The sequence below is a fragment of the Lepidochelys olivacea genome, assembly GCF_965140295.1.
Source record: "Lepidochelys olivacea isolate rLepOli2 genome assembly, chromosome: 2".
Classification (NCBI taxonomy): Eukaryota; Metazoa; Chordata; order Testudines; family Cheloniidae; genus Lepidochelys; species Lepidochelys olivacea.
Genome location: NC_140412.1, coordinates 262,503,027 through 262,519,425, shown reverse-complemented (window position 1 = coordinate 262,519,425; position 16,399 = coordinate 262,503,027). Strand labels below are relative to the sequence as shown.

The 16,399-nt window shown below is 50.2% G+C and overlaps 1 protein-coding gene across 1 annotated transcript in view; it reads left to right on the top strand.

The window, feature by feature from the left end:
• The window catches only part of HHATL (hedgehog acyltransferase like), a 36,952-nt gene extending 21,242 nt beyond the window's left edge, over nucleotides 1–15,710 (top strand). Inside the window, exons 7-12 of the mRNA XM_084618933.1 lie at nucleotides 4,414–4,585; nucleotides 6,335–6,479; nucleotides 7,757–7,792; nucleotides 9,817–10,018; nucleotides 13,905–14,046; nucleotides 15,462–15,710. Of these exons, the coding sequence (XP_084475059.1) occupies nucleotides 4,414–4,585; nucleotides 6,335–6,479; nucleotides 7,757–7,792; nucleotides 9,817–10,018; nucleotides 13,905–14,046; nucleotides 15,462–15,583 (819 nt within the window). The 3' untranslated portion in view covers nucleotides 15,584–15,710. The remainder of the gene's footprint in view (nucleotides 1–4,413; nucleotides 4,586–6,334; nucleotides 6,480–7,756; nucleotides 7,793–9,816; nucleotides 10,019–13,904; nucleotides 14,047–15,461) is intronic.
• Nucleotides 15,711–16,399: the final 689 nt, after the last annotated feature.

Below are 16,399 nucleotides of genomic sequence, written 5' to 3'. Positions count from 1 at the left end.
CTGAGATACCTCCCACACCAAAACTCCCTCCCAGAGCCTGCATCCTGCACCCTATTCCACACCCCAACCCCCTGCCCCAGTCCTGAGCCTCCTCCCACACCCAAACTCCAGTCTGGAGCCCCCTCCTGCACTCCAAACCCCTCGGCCCCAGCCCAGAGCCCCCTCCTGTACCCCAAACCCCTCATCCCCGGCCCCACCCCAGAGCCCACACCCCCAGTCGGAGCCCTCACCCCCTCCCGCACCCCAACCCCCCCCGCCCCAGTCCTGATCCTCCTCCCGCACTCTAAACCCCACGGCCCCAGCCCGGAGCACCTTCCTGAGGCAAAGGCCATGCTCCTGTCAAATTTCTAGAGCCTGCTCCAAAGCTGGGGGGCGCTAGAGCTTCTCAAATGAAAGATCGCCAGAAATTTTTTAACCCCGGGTAAAACGACGTACTTCCAATCCCCCCCAGCCTCATTTTGAGAAACTGCTGAGCCATGTGAGCCGACACTTTCCGGAAGTCACTCAGCCTGAGGCCGACGCCCTGTGTGGCAAATTTCAGCCCAAAGCAAGTGAAAACAGGGTCTTTGTCAGTCACTGGCACTGGTACCATCTCCACGCTGATAATCTATTGAAAGGGCTTATATGGCCACAGTTAACATGACCTCTGCTGGCCTCACACTCTTTAATGCGCTGTCACAGCACCCCTGAGAGGCAGGGCAGGGCTACTATTCCCATTGTACGGAGGGGGAAACTGAGGCACAGAGCGGCTAAGTGAGTTGTCCAAGGTCAGACTGGAAGTTTGTGGTGGCTCAGGGACTCAACCCCAGTCTGCTACCTCCTACACTGGAGTCCTAACCGCTGCACCAGCCTTCCTCTCAGCTAGGCTCTGCACTGTCCCTGAGCGCAAATAGAAGGCAGCTGACCTTCATCCCGCAGTGGGATGAATCACCTGGAAGGATGTTGCGTGCGGTATCCATGGGAACGCTGAGTCAGGAGTTCCATCCAGCCCAACGCCCAGCCCGCGACACTGCGTAGGGATGGCTTTGGAAACAGAGATAAGCAGAGGCCCTTGTGATTCGCTGAAGCCCCTTGTATTGCGTCACAGATGTTTCCTCTTAGACCTCAATGTCCCAGAACCCGTTGTTAGAGGGGAGAAATGACAGCTGCCTGGGATAACCAGCCAGTAACAGCTGATCCCCGCCGGATTAAACTCCAGTGCCTTCTCAGGTCCTATGCTTGGAAGCCTCTTCATTTCCTGACAGCCTGGCTGCTTGCAGGCCGATATCAAAGGCAGAGTGAGAGTAACATACTCAAGCGATGCTGGCCAATGCTTTAATCCTTGGAAATCATCTGTTTCTGTCGATTGGGCTATTACAGCTGCCGCCAAAGTGCTTTCCGAGAACTCCTGCCCCATGGGGAATGAAGAAATCGTAGTGAATATAAGCAGATTTCTTATTCAGCAGCAATTTTACGGAGCTGCTGAGGGCCAAGGCATAATCCTAAACACTTGTCATGATCATTATTATATTCCAATATTCAAGGGAGGCTGCAGGGACTGGGAGGAATAGCACCGACTGTTACTGCAGAGCACACCAGTGAGCCCCCGAAATCAGAGAGGGGAAAGAGCAGCCCCAACTGATGCAGGATTCTCCCCTGCTCTGGATTCCGGAGGGCCTTGTCCAGTGTGCTGACGGGGCTTCCAGCCCTTCCCTTCCTTTATTACAACACTCGCTGCACGACAGTGAAACTGCTGTCAGGGAACATGCACATGGTGCAATGGCCATTCTAAAAAGCCCACTGAAGCAGAGGGTCAGAGTGAAGTCACCCTGTCCCAGCAGGAGGACCAGCCAGGACTGTGCTTGCCAGAGCAGCTTGGGGTACAGAAGTATCAGAGGGGTAGCTGTGTTAGTCTGTATCCACAAAAACAACGAGGAGTCCGGTGGCATCTTAAAGACTAACAGATTTATTTGGGCATAAGCTTTCGTGGGTAGAAAACCCCACTTCTTCAGATGCATGGAGTGAAAATTACAGACACAGGCATAAATATACTGGCACGTGAAGAGAAGGGAGTTAACTTACAAGTGGAGAACCAGTGGTGACACGGCCAATTCAGTCAGGGTGGATGTGGTCCACTCCCAATAACTGATGAGGAGGAGGGAAAGTTGCTTTTGTAGGGAGCCAGCCACTCCCAGTCCCTATTCAAGCCCAAATTAATGGTGTTAAATTTGCAAATGAATTGTAGCTCTGCAGCTTTATCAAGCATTCTTAAAACTATAGTACCCACCTGGGGAAGTGAGGAAACAGATTGACAGAGCGAGACGGGTACCCAGAAGTTACCTACTACAGGACAGGCCCAACAAGGAAAATAACACAACACCACTGGCCATCACGTACGGCTGCCAGCTCAAATCTCTCCAGCACATCATCAACGATCTACAACCTATTCTGGAAAACAATCCCTCACTCTCCCAGACCTTGGGAGACAGGCCAGTCCTCGCTTACAGACAGCCCCCCAACCTGAAGCAAATACTCACCAGCAACCACACACCACACAACAGAACCACTAACCCAGGAACCTATCCCTGTAATAAACCCCATTGCCTACTCTGTCCCCATGTCTACTCTAGCGACACCATCATAGGACCCAACCATATCAGCCACACCATCAGTGGCTCATTCACCTGCACATCTACTAATGTGATATACGCCATCATGTGCCAGCAATGCCCCTCTGCCATGTACATTGGCCAAACCGGACAGTCCCTACGTAAAAGAATAAATGGACACAAATCGGACATCAGGAATGGTAACATACAAAAGCCAGAGGGAGAACACTTCACTCTCCCTGGACATTCTATAACAGATTTAAAAGTAGCCATCCTGCAACCAAAAAACTTCAAAAACAGACTTCAAAGAGGAACTGCAGAGCTACAATTCATTTGCAAACTTAACACCATTAATTTGGGCTTGAACAGGGACTGGAAGTTGCTGGCTCACTACAAAAGCAACTTTCCCTCTCCTGGAATTGACACCTCCTCAACAATTATTGGGAGTAGACCATATCCACCCTGATTGAATTGACCCTGTCAACACTGGTTCTCCACTTGTAAGGTAACTCCCTTCTCTTCATGTGCCAGTATATTTATGCCTGCATCTGTAATTTTCACTCCATGCATCTGAAGAAGTGGGGTCTTTGCCCACGAAAGCTTATGCTCAAATAAATGTGTTAGTCTTTAAGGTGCCACCAGACTCCTCGCTGTTTTCTTGCACACAGACCACTGTGTACCCCCTGCACTGTCATGCCCAACCAGCTAGCCTGTGTAGGGAGCACATGTAGGGGAGCTCGGAGGCTGCTTTCTCCCTGCTGCCTTGCCTTGAGCTCATGCTCAAATAAATTGGTTAGTCTCTAAGGTGCCACAAGTCCTCCTTTTCTTTTTGCGAATACAGACTAACACGGCTGTTACTCTGAAATCTATCTAACAGGTAACATGTAGCATATGATCATTCTCCCTTCCTTTGCAACCTTAGCCAATAAGATCTTGGGATTATTTGACCAACTGGTTGCAAGGAGAGAGAAATGACAAAGCCATGTTCCTTCTCAGTATATTTCCTGCCTTGTCACCATGCTCTTTTGAGTGTAAGAATCATTACTGTGACTGGCCCTTGCAATGGGCATGCAGGGCTGTGTGTGTCCCTTGCCTCATTCCTACCCATGCAGAGAGTCTTCCACAATCTAGGTCTGAGGTTAAGCTTTAACCAATCCCTTTAAGCACTTAGTCCCCCTCAAATAGTTCTCCGTGTTGTGGCATTTCCCTCGAGATCACCAGTTCATCCCCTTTTTCCAGATCACTGACGAAATAAAAAACTCAAGACCGTCCTTACAGTGAATGATGTATTGTTTCCATTTCGTTGTGTTTGTGCCATGGGAGTGCACTGCCCTCGTCAGAACTGAACGACGCAGTCCCTGCCCAGAAGAGCGTATCAGCAGCTCTGTTGCTGTTTCTCACACACCAGCAAGGCCGTAGCCTACAAATGACCCGCTCTGTCCAAAAGGAGTCATTCCCTCTGTGCTTGGATTTGCCCTCGCCATAGTCGTCAGAGCTCAGCCGCACCCATTGCCAATGCAGACAGGCAAAACTGCTATTTTGCATCAATGGACTGCTTGACAGTGGGGTTAAACTGCATTAGTATCAACTTTTAGCAGGTTACCCTGTGGAAACTCGGCATTTGCATTGGTGCAGATGCACCAACAGCGGCCACCGATGGCTCAAACTGGGGCAAAACCCCAGTGTAGACAAGGCTTCAGGCAGGCTGGGGAAATTCTACTAGAGATGGCCAAAGGTGGCTGTTTTACTCTCAGCACATTCTCTGGGTAGCATAGCAAATGCGTCCCTTTCAATTCAACCCTTCCCATGCTCGTCTTCCCAACAGGTAAGCACCAGCGAGCTGAGACGCAAAGACAATGAGATGTGGAACATTCGCGTCCATGCTTTTCTCCACCTGGGAGCGATCGTCGCTGTGGATGTGTTTTTCCACTTCTTCTACATCTTGACCCTTCCTGCGGACGTGAAGTTCGTGACTCGGCTCTCGGACTGGGCTTTAGGTGGGTGACCCAGAGAACCACCTTTCATTCCTGGCCCTTAGTTGCTTATTGGCCGTCTCTGATTTTAGCAGGTTTAGGAACATCTCGAGTCTGAAATGTTAACTAATATTTTTATTCAGGTGCCTAAGTAATGTCATGTAATAAGGGAAGATAAATCAAGGCCAAAATGGTTAACCGTGGATGCTTGAAGTTGGGCAGCTAAATCATTATTTAGGCAGCTAAAGTAAAAAGGCCCTGGTATGCAGAAGTGCTGAGCACCCAGCAGCTCCCATTGATCTCAGTGAGAAACGTGGGAGCTCAGGACCTCTGAAAATCAGCCCCAAGGTGTCTCGAACGGTGCACCCGGTAACCCAGAATTAGTGGCCACGTATGAACGTTTTGGCCAGGGTGCGCCTGGGCCAAAGTTCTAAGACAACAAGAGACACTGTCAAAGTATCCCACTGTCGTGTTCAACAACGGCTTCCCCACTGTTTATCGTGACTCTGTATTCGCGGGGCCAGAGTCTGAGATTCTGGTCTCAGCCCCGCCAGCTTGAGCACGAGGCCACCAGAGGGTAAAACGCAGAGGACTTCAGTGGAGTGGCTCCAGATCCGCACTGATGTGACCGGGAGCAGAATCGGGCCTGTTATGTGGGTGTGTGGACACAGGCTGAGGTGTCACAGGAGGCAGAGCCTTGACTCAAGCGCCACGGGCAACAACCAGATAAAGAGAAAACTTGCCCCTGGCTGAGCCTGGAGGTACATTTCTGGTGGAAGGTGCACTTGCCATGGTGCTTTCTGAGACCAGAATGTGGCCAAAGCTCAGCCTCTGAACTTACGGGAAGGTTTGAGAATGGAATAAAAACAAACTTTGGTTTGTTTTAAAGTGTGATGCCTGTGTTAACCGCTGATACCGGTGCTGAGATGGCTGGCAGGTGCTATTATAACCATTCTCCTCGATGGATCATATGCAGGAACCAAATCCAGGAGTTTTAGATATAAAAGCACAAGCCTCTACTGCTTGAGTTGAAAAGACCAGGTCTGCTAGCTCAGAGGAAATAGCAGAGTCCTAAGCCTATTATTAATTATTATTATTAACGTATTATTGCAGTGACTAGGAACCGCAGTCACGGACCAGGACCCCGTGGTGCTAGGTGCCATACAAATTCACAACAAAAAGACAATCCCTGCTCAAAAGAGCTCACAATCCAAGTTACTTCTATATGAGGTCTGGACCCCAGAGGAAAAGAGAGCCACCTTGTCTTAACTAGAGCGGGTTAAATGCATATTCTGTCAGAATTTGCAGGTGCATCTAAATAAAAAGACTTTGTGAAATTGGGTCAGTTTCACCGGAATTTTGGTTTGGAAGAAAACTGGGGGGGAGGGGGAGGAGTTCTGACACTATGAAAACGTCCCATTTTGATATGTTCCAAACGAAACATTTCAACTTTTTGGTTTGAAACCACTTTTCATTTCAATTTTTTTTATTTTGTAGGGTATCATAGTAGAAAATAAAAAGGGCAGTCTTGAAACACGTTTCAAATGACGCAAAATGGTTTTTGTTCTGAATTTTCCTTTCCAGAGAATTTCAAAAACTCTGGGGGTCTGTTCTTATTAAGCACAAAGCCAGATTTCAAAATCACAAAATCCTTCGCTAAACAGAACTTCTGTCTTCTGCAGAGCTCTCATGTTAATATTAGATCATGCTACTGTTTGCCTGCCTCTCACTGGGCAGTTCTCTTTACTCCTTTTTTTGCTATGTACCATACAGCCGGCCTGGCCTACTCTAACTTGGTGTATGACTGGGTGAAAGCTGCTGTGATGTTTGGAATTATCAACACCATTGCTAGGTTGGATCACCTGGACCCGCCGCAGCCCCCGAAATGCATCACCATGCTCTACGTCTTTGCAGAAACGTGAGTGCATCTAAAATGTTAATGGACCCAGGCAGCAGGAGACTCATCCAGTCAGTCCAAAGGAAATATACTGAGAAGGAACATGGCTTTGTCATTTCTCTCTCCTTGCAACCAGTTGGTCAAATAATCCCAAGATCTCATTGGCTAAGGTCGCAAAGGAAGGGAGAATGATCATATGCTACATGTTACCTGTTAGATAGATTTCAGAGTAACAGCCGTGTTAGTCTGTATTCGCAAAAAGAAAAGGAGGACTTGTGGCACCTTAGAGACTAACCAATTTATTTGAGCATGAGCTTTCGTGAGCTACAGTATGCATCCGATGAAGTGAGCTGTAGCTCACGAAAGCTCATGCTCAAATAAATTGGTTAGTCTCTAAGGTGCCACAAATACTCCTTTTCTTTTAGTTAGATAGATGTGGCCGTAGGCCCAGATCCTCAGCTGGTGTCAACAGTCATTTCTCTGCTCAAGTCTGTGGAGTTAGACTGATTTACACAAGCTGAGGATCTGGCCCATTACCCCTGCCTACTGATACCAGTAAACACATAGGATGGAGAGAAATTATTGAGTGCTGTCCAGGGGGATGTAAGCAGGAGTAATGGGATGGACAGAAGAGAAGGGACATGTAGGCTGAATATCAGAGAGAACTTCCCGACAAGGAGATGTATTATCGTGTGGAACAGCTTCCAAAGGGAAGAGGTGGAAGTCCCATTACCTATGACATTTTAAAAACTAGACAATAGGAAAAGCAGAAAACTGTCCTTCCCCGAGAGGTACATTCAGCCAGTGAACTACGAAACCTTTCCCACCTCCGGCTTCAATGGTGGATCCGTCAGGATAACGTCGGATTGTTCCCAACTATTCATAGTGTTACAGTGGTGTGAAAGGAGAATTACCCCCCTTTTCTGGCCCACTTCAAAATGTAGCTTACATCACTATTTATATCACTGAAGTCAGTGGCCCAGAGATGGCTCTGGAAGAGGCATCTGCTTACGCCCAGGTCCCAGTGTGGCCCATTCACTTCAGTGGCGTTTGCAGAGAAGTAACTGCAAAATCAGATGCTTCGGTGAAACATTTGCATCAGAGACTGTTAAAGTTAACACTGGTATTCTGCGCCTGGCAGACAAACTGGTTAATCGGGAGTAAGTTCAATGGCATTACACCAGTGTAAAATGGGTGCAAGTGAGAGCAGATGTCTTTGAATGAAGATGTAATATAATGCAATTGTTAACGCTTCCCATGTTAACGTTTTTCTCTCATTTCACCTATCTGTATTTTAGGCACTTCGACAGAGGGATTAACGACTGGCTATGCAAGTAAGTCTTCTTTGGAGGTCTGTCATCTCCACTGGGGTTTGGGGCCTTCTCTTCCATGGTCTGACTGACTCCCTGAATAGCAATGTAACTGGCTCTCAACGGCAGAAGGATGTTAAGCATTATTCACTCTGGTCACAGAGAATCCTAAAGCATCTCAGTTCTCATCTCTTTGCTGATCAGCTCCCTAAGCTGTGATCCAGGCAGTCTTTTTAAAGACTGGTTTTTAAAAAAGTTTTTAAAAAAGAGCTGAGCCAATTGGTTTGGAGACAATAAGAACCAACACGAACCACCACCCAGAACTTGTCGCAAACCTTTTTGCTGAACAATTCTATCCCGGCTCGCCTCCAATCTGATTCTCTCTCACTCCACCAAATCCAGCCCCACCCCAAATCTCTGGTTACCTCATTCTGACCATATCCCAAGGCTTATGCTGCATCCATGTCTTCCTCAGCCTTTCAGCTGTTTTCAGTAACAATAACACGCTAGTGACTGTGCGAGGAGTGTCAGTGGTCTGTGATTAAATGTTTGTGCACCAGGGAGCCTGGTAAATGGTTCATACATGGCGAGGTGGTAGGGTTGCAAACTTTGTAATATTTAAAAACTGGACACTCCAGCAGGAGTGCCGGAACCTTCCCCACCCTGAATTGTCCCCCTGAGGCCCCGTCCCAGCCCCGCCTCGTCCCCCCCAAGACCCCGCAAACATCTCCTCCTATTCCCCTGTCCCCCGTCGCTCGTTGCTATTCCCCTCTCTCCCCTGCTGGGGTTGGAAGGGATTCATCTGCAGAGCCGGGGCTGGGAACTGCAGCCGCCCAATGCAGGTAGGAGGCGGCCCCGGCTGAGTAGGGGCTGGCGTGGGTAATGACCCGGCACCTCCCCACCACCCCCTCCCACATTAACTGGACTTTGTGTGTCCAGTCAGTAGATCTGACTGGACACTATCAGGTTCCCTTTTCAACCCACCTTTCTGGTCAAAAACCAAGCACGTGGCCTCCCCTAGGAAGAGGTGTCACAATAACTGTATATCGTAAAACCCATATCCTTGCGAGAGAAGAGCGAGAGGGGCTTTGTAGTGGCTTGTACTACGGTGATACGATACATACTCATTGCTAGAGGTTTCCCAGACACCGTCCTGTCAGCCCCCCAAGTAACACTGCCCCGGCCCCTCCTGCTGCAGAATCCCATCCCCAGGGCAAACCCCCATGAAAAGACTTAGTGATTCCCTACTGGCTCTCCTCCCAGTTGCCCCACAGCAGGGTGTAACCCTCGCAGTGCCAGACGGCAGCCACCCCCAGCTCCCCACCATTTACTCCCCAGCAGATGTAACTCTTTCATTGCCAGGGCACCCCTACAAATTCTTCCTCCTCCCGTACAATCCCCAGGAGACAAAATGCCTGCAGAAGACAGTCCTGGAGTAACTTGGTTGGAAGCCAACGCTCTCCATAGAGTAACGCAGGGAGGAATTCTCTGTTCAAGCTGCAGAGCTGCTGCTCTAGCCCAGGGGCTGGAGTGAAAACAACAACAATGAGCTCTTACACAGCACTTTCCATCCCTGGCTCCCAAAGCACAAAGGAGGGCCAGGACCACCACCCCCATTTTACAGATGGGGAAACTGAGGCACAGAGGGGTGACAAGACTTGCCCAAGGCAAAAGCACCAAGTTTAAGTTTTCCCCACCAGTGATCCACCCCCCCTTGCTCTGCCCCAAGCCCCCACTCCCACTCCGCCTCGGCCCCCAAGGCCCCACCCTCATTCCGCCACTGCCTGCCCCCACTCTGCCTCCTCCCCAAGGTCCCTGCCCACCAGCTGCTTGCTGCTCTCCACCCTTCCCCAAGCCCCTCCCTGGGCCGCCAGACAGCTGTGGCTGGTGGGTGCTGAGCAGCCACTATTTTTCCCCCTTGGGGGCTCCAACCCCGGAGCACCCCCAGTGTCGGCGCCTATGGCCCAAGGTCATCCAACAGACCAGTAGCTGAACCAGGAATACAATGCAGATCTCCACTAAACAATACTGATCCTATTGACCCCTAGGTATGTGTACGATCACCTTGGAGAGAACCACGATGCTGTTGTGAAGGAGCTTCGGGCCACCATCTGCACCTTCGCTGTCACCACCCTGTGGCTGGGCCCCTGCGAGATCGTTTACATCTGGTCTGTCTGCAACTGCTTTGGACTCAACTTCGAGCTCTGGGTGCAGAAGTGTTTCCAGATGGAGCCCTTTGGCAGCCTGGAGGTAAGAAACTCAATGGCAACCTGCCGTCAAGTGGGTTGGATCATCTGGTTTGGGGTGACAGATGGATAAGAACACGTGTGACTTCAGGGGAGCTGTACCAGTTTACACCCGGGGCCCAAAACGCTGGCTTCATACAACATTTTAGATTTCCGATCAAATGGGGAGCTGTAACTGAGGATCTGCAACACTGCCGCACTCCCTGGCAGTCTGCCACGGTACTGCTGTCGTCCCTGCCTCGGTTTCCCTTAGTTTGTTCAGGGATGGAACCTATATCCAGCAGACTGCGTCTGTAACCCCAGTTCTCCGGCTGGGTTACTTGCGTCTCTCCCATTTCAGGACTGAAAGGAGTCTGGCCCCACCCAAAGTCCTTCCCGTCTCTTTAATGGACCTTCTCTCAGTAGTCCCAGGAGTTTGGGCTTTCGGCCTGGGGCCTCTCTTCTTATCCCCTCTTTTGGGGGCTGCCCCCTTTACTGGTGTCTTCCCTTCTTTCTTCAACAGGGCAGGAATGAAGTAAGTTAAAGCAGGAACACAAAGGCAAAGTTGAGAATTCCTGTTATTGTTGCCATCCCTGGTCAGGGTTCTCAGCAGTCTCTACTCTGTGTGGGGCTAGGAGGAGGACCCAGGGCTGCCCTCTCCTCTAGGTCCCAGCCCAAGGACCCTGGGTGATGCAGTCCGGGACTTGTTTACATAAATCTTCTACTGCTTCCCTGGGCTGCTTCCTACCTCATGGCCTTGACGGTTGCTCCTGCCTGATAATCTTTTCAAATCCCTTCTGGCAGAGAACTGGTTTTCCTGGGCAGCTTCCTCCTGTCTGACCCCATGGAGCCCCTACCCTGGGGCTTTCTGGATCTCCAGCCCCCTGTTCTGGCTGGGCTGCAGCCTTTGATCCCCCCTGTCTGTAGCTGATCCATAGGTGCAGCTGGGGAGGTGACCACTCCCTTTTTTAACCCTTTATGGTATGTCTACATGAGCATCCCATCGTGGGGGTCAACAGACTCAGGCTCGCGCTACCGTGCTAAAAACAGCTGTGTAAATGCTGTCTCTCAGTCTAGAGCTCAGAGTCTGACACCCACCCCCTCCTTAGGCTTCAGAGCCCAAGCCACAATGTCTACACAGCTGATTTTCGCGCAGTAGAGCCAGCCTGAGGCTGTCGTCCCGGGCTAGGTGTCTTGCTGCCATGAGCTATGTAGACGTAGCCTTAGTGTCCGTTCTCTCGTAGGGTCTATATACCGCAACACAGGAACATTCCCCATCTTTGGCTGGGAAGGGGTGACAGCCCCATCCCTCCCACCGAAAGCCCTTTGGGTACTTCAGATCACCCTCATTTTGGTTTTGAAAGGCTGGTAGAGCTGAAGGGATCACCGCTAGGGCAGGGAGGGCAGCTCAGTCCATGGCCATAGAGTCCATGGCCTTTCTGCTGGGATTACCAACAAGGAGCAGCCTTCGTGCTCCAAGTCCTTCACCTTCATGAGCAGCCACATGCACAGACAAAATCCAAATTCCCTCCCCCCAGAGCCTGATCCAAAGCCCACCTGAGCTGCTGCGGTGCTTCAGGGGAGAGTTATTCCAGCCACAGAACTGGAGCTTCCCCTAGGGGAAAATGGAGAGGGCGTCGAGGGACCCAGAACTACAACCCCTGAAGCACCCACAGCGACTCAGGTGGAAGTAAAGTTAATGCCCAGCAGAAACAAAACATTGAATGTGTCCGCATGGAATTTTTCCAGAACCCTTTTTCATTCTGCACTTTTTTTTTTTTTTGACATTTCAACTTTTTATCCCGATCTGGGATGAAAACAAACATCGAAATATTGGAATTTCCTGCAGGTCTGAAATGCCATTTTTTGCTCCGTTCTAAAGACCAGTGACCCCCATCTAAATCTGGGAGCTAGTGGCCAGTAGGAGGGTGCTGCTGGGAAAGATGCAAGAAATCACATCACGGAAACATTTCTGTTGTTTTTACCAAACCTAAACCATTGGCCCTGACACCAACGCGCTTCAAAGAAACACTTCAGAGCTAACCATCCCCTTGCTTCTTCAAATTGAACTTGTACCCAGATTATAACCCACAAAGCCAGAGAAATCTTAATGCCCAAAGCACCATACTTCTCAGCTCCAAGGGTCCTGGGATTTCTAGTTCTCTTTGAAGATTGCTGTAAAAACCACTTCCCGTCTCCAGTCACAGCAGCGGCACTGATGATTATGTGCAAGTGACTATCACATTCTGCTATTGTCATGGGGCTTTAGGTTTTTCTAAATCTTAACAGCTTCCAGCCAGTGCTAATAACAATCATGGCAAAGGATCGTGCCCATAGCAGCGTGCCTCAAAGCAGCCTCCTATTACTAAGGTGCACAGGAGAGGCAAAAAATCCCTCCCATCATCTAGTACGCACTTTGCAAACATTGGGTCATTCCCTTGTCTACCTGAGTGGGACTCAGTGCAGGACCGGAGGAAAAGTTTTAACACATCCTTGTGCTCCCCCAGTCCTGGGATCCGTGGCTGCGAACGGAGCCTAAACGCTGTTGCATTCTACACATGACTGCCCATGGCCCCAGGAAACCATTCCAGCAACTGGAGATCAGCCACATGTAGCAACATCCCAGCCATGCCCCCCTCTGCAGGCCAGGCTCCCTCTCTGGAGACCAGGAGAGATGGTGGCAAAGCAGCCCTGTCCCACCGAAGGAATCGCAGAACAACGTAGCTATAGTATGGAGAGAACCTGGACTGTCTGCCTGCCTGATGACGGGAGATGCTGAATTCTTCCCCTCCCATCAGCCTCCCTGTCCTGATAAGCCTACAGTCTAACTCAGGACACGACCCAGGGGTATAATCCAGGCTAGGACAGGTGTGGGGGTCACTGAAATGGGGAGGGTTTGCTTGGCAAGGTGGCTATGAGAGGTGGAGAGAGCTCCACGGCCCAGGCAGCCACAGGAGAGGAAGGAGAGAGGGGCAAAGGCAGCCGTGAGGCAGGGGGAAGGGCGTAAGGAAAATGAGAGTGACCACGTCAGCCATGGGCACGAGCCAGCATGAAGCACAATGAAATTTACTTAGGGTCTCTGCTCTCTTGGCCAGACTCGGCTGCCCCAGCTCCATCCTGGCTCCATCCCGTCCGGAGCACCAAACGCCATTGCAGGCTGGTGCTCGCAGAATGGAAGGTGGTGGCCTCGGGCTGGCTCAGCTCACGCATTAGCCTGGTTGCCCCACGCTACCGTCCATTAGCGAGGGGGATCCTCACTCTGCTATGGGCACTTTACACAGAGCAGATCTTTGTGGGCAGCTGGCCCAGTCCCAAGTAGGGCTGCCAATTTTGGTTGGGCATATTCCTGGAGATTGACTCACATGACATCATCTTTAATTCAAGGTTAATCTTTAATTCCTGGAGACTCCAGGCCGATCCTGGAGGGTTAGCAGCCCTAGTCCCGGGAGTCCCTCCTGGAAGGTGCTGAGTGCCCCCAGCTCCCACAGACTTCACGGCTCAACACCTGGCAGAATTGGGAGCCTGAGTGCCAAATGGAGGGAGACAACGAATGGGCCAGAGAGAGGAGCGACAAGACTAGAAAGGAAGGCTGGTTCAGGTTGTTTGCACCTGGGTTCGATTCCCTGCTCTACCACAGATTCCCTGTATGATCTTGGGCCCACTGAACTCAGTGGGAGTGAGGCCTTAGTCTCTGCACACCTCAGTTCCCCATCTGTATAATGGGGGTAATAGCACGATTGTACCTCACGGGGATGCTCTGAGGCTAAAGATGGCCTGGTGTTCGGATACCACAGTCGTGGAACCTGAGATAGAAAGACGGGCTCTCAGAGAGCACAGCTAAGAAAAATCCCACTCCCCTTAGCAGGCAGCGCTCTCCCCTTACACTCCTATCCCTCTGTTTCACCGGGCAGGCCAACATGTCAGAGCCGATGTCTCGGCGGATTAGAGGGATCTTCGGGGCTGCAAACTTCTGGGCCATTGTCCTCTACAACGTCCTTGCCCTCAACAGCCTGGACTTCACACTGCTGGTTGCCAAGAGAATCCTCCTGACAGGTAAAGCCCTTCTGGTCTCCCTCAGATGAAGAAGCCCTTTTCCTTTGCGTACAGGAGTCATTATACCAAACTCAAACCAACGACCCCCCCAGTCTGGCACCCTGATTTAACAGGAGGAGCGTTAGCGTATATGCTTCTTGGGGTAAGGACCATCATTTCTTGCCATGTTTCTACAGGGCCTAGCACACTGCGGCTCTGACCATGGTTTAGACCTGTCAATGCTATTGCAACATAAATAATAATAACAGGGATTTATTTCCCCACTTCCTCCTTCTTCCATTACAGCTACTATTCCCATGAATTTGGCAGACACACGCTCTCTTGATTTAGTTAGGGATTGGTCCTGCTTTGAGCAGGGGGTTGGACTAGGTACCTCCTGAGGTCCCTTCCAACCCTGATCTTCTATGATTCCTCACCAGCCTTGTATTTCTAACAGCTTCTTAGGCACCTGTATTGGATCCCTTCTGTTATTAAATCCCATTCATTCTCCCACCCCTAATAACTTACCCTGACGGCGTATTTCTCACCGAGAGGTGGCAGCAGCATGTTGAAACAGCCTGGGCTATAAGCAGCTGACTGAGTGGTGTCCCGTCCCCTTCCAGGCTCCCCCACGGGACTGACCGGGGCTCAGGAGGGGGATAACGTGTGACCTGGGGGGTTCAGAACATCAGAAGTTTCTGATGGCTGAGTTCATTGTCGGAGCTAGTCGTATTACTCATTGAGAGGTCCTGTTTTAACAGGCACAGGGCCTAGATCTCTCTTTCTCTGCTATGGAAACAGTTGTGGCTTCTAACGCTGCCAGACCCATGCCCAGTGGAATTATGGCCCTGTACTAGAAGCTCTCCCGTCGGCATAATTACTCTCCACCTCAACGAGAGGCAGAAGCGATGTTGGCAGGGAGCGTGTCCCACCAACATAGCATGGTGTGAACAGAGCTTTAAGTTGATGTACCTTACGGTGCTCAGGGAGGGTGGCTTTTTCACACCCCTGAGCGACGTAACTTACATCAACTTACGCAGTCGTGCAGACAAGCCCTAAGTGGGACGAAGGAGTCTGTCTGAGCTTGGGGAGCTGAGAAAGTATTTCCACAGGATTCAAAGCTGGGAGGGCCTCATGGTTTATAGAAGACCGTGCTACTTTGGCAGATCTGGGCCCACCCCTGGAGAACTCCGCCCCAATGGATGAGTGCAGATAGGGTCAGATCCAAAGCCCAGGGAAGTCGATGGAAAGAGTGCCATGGATTGCCATGGGCTGTGGATCATGCACAGACATGATTCCCCATGTTTATCACCTCTCAGGACCTGCCCCGCACCGAGCAAGGATGCTGAGTTGCATTCAGACTAGCTTTGGAGAAGAACCTCACCCTTTTCATTAGCGCCCAAGTCAAGCTGACTGTCTGTCCCTCTGGCTCGCAGGTTTCCCCCTGAGCACCTTGTCCATCTGGTTCGTCACCTACTGTGGAGTGCAGCTGATCAAGGAGAGGGAGCGCCTCCTGGCAATAGAAGAGGAGAAACGAGACAAAGAAAAGGCAGCATAGAGATGAGAAGAGGATTGGCCCAGACACCTCAGTGGCAGCATCACTTCCTCCCAGCCATCCAGACCAAGACCCCTGCAAATGGGGCTCTCCAGCATTATTTGCAATCAAGCGACTGTATCTTACCCATGTACAAACCACCTGTAATAAAAACCTAGCTTAAATAAAGATTTTCCATAAGACTTTAATAGGCTTTTAATATGCTCCGATCAGATGGCAGGCTAAGTTATTTTAGATTCATTTAATAGATGCTAAGACCTTTATGGTCATCTGGTCTGACCTCCTGCATAACACAGGCAGTAAGGTTTCACCCACTGATCCCAGCATCTCGAGCCCATAACTTCTAGTGGAGCTAAAGCATTCGGTCCTGCTGCAAGACACAACACCAGGTGTTTCAGAAGAAAGCATTTCCCCTGTCATGCACCGGGTAATTGTTCTTCCCATAGGAAGGGAAGGATTCCTTCCTGTTCCCAAGAAGAGAGGGTCATCTTATACCCTGAAGCATGCAGTTTGGTTACTGTTTTCTTATCCTATCTAACTATAGCTTCCTAGTATGGATCTGAAAATTACCCAGCCCTTCACTAATGCATTCTGGGTGCTATGCATATGTTTCAATCGAATCTCTGTATAACAACAGAGGCCAACATAACATCTATATAAAAAACCCCAAAATCTTAAAGCACCAAAATGATTAGGACTGGAGAAAATGCTTGATAGTGACAGAGTTAGAGAGCTCAGCCTTCAGCTTGCCAGAAATAAAACAGACTTGATTACGGTATATAAGTATCTTCAAGGGAAGAAAATTGTTAGGGGGCTTAT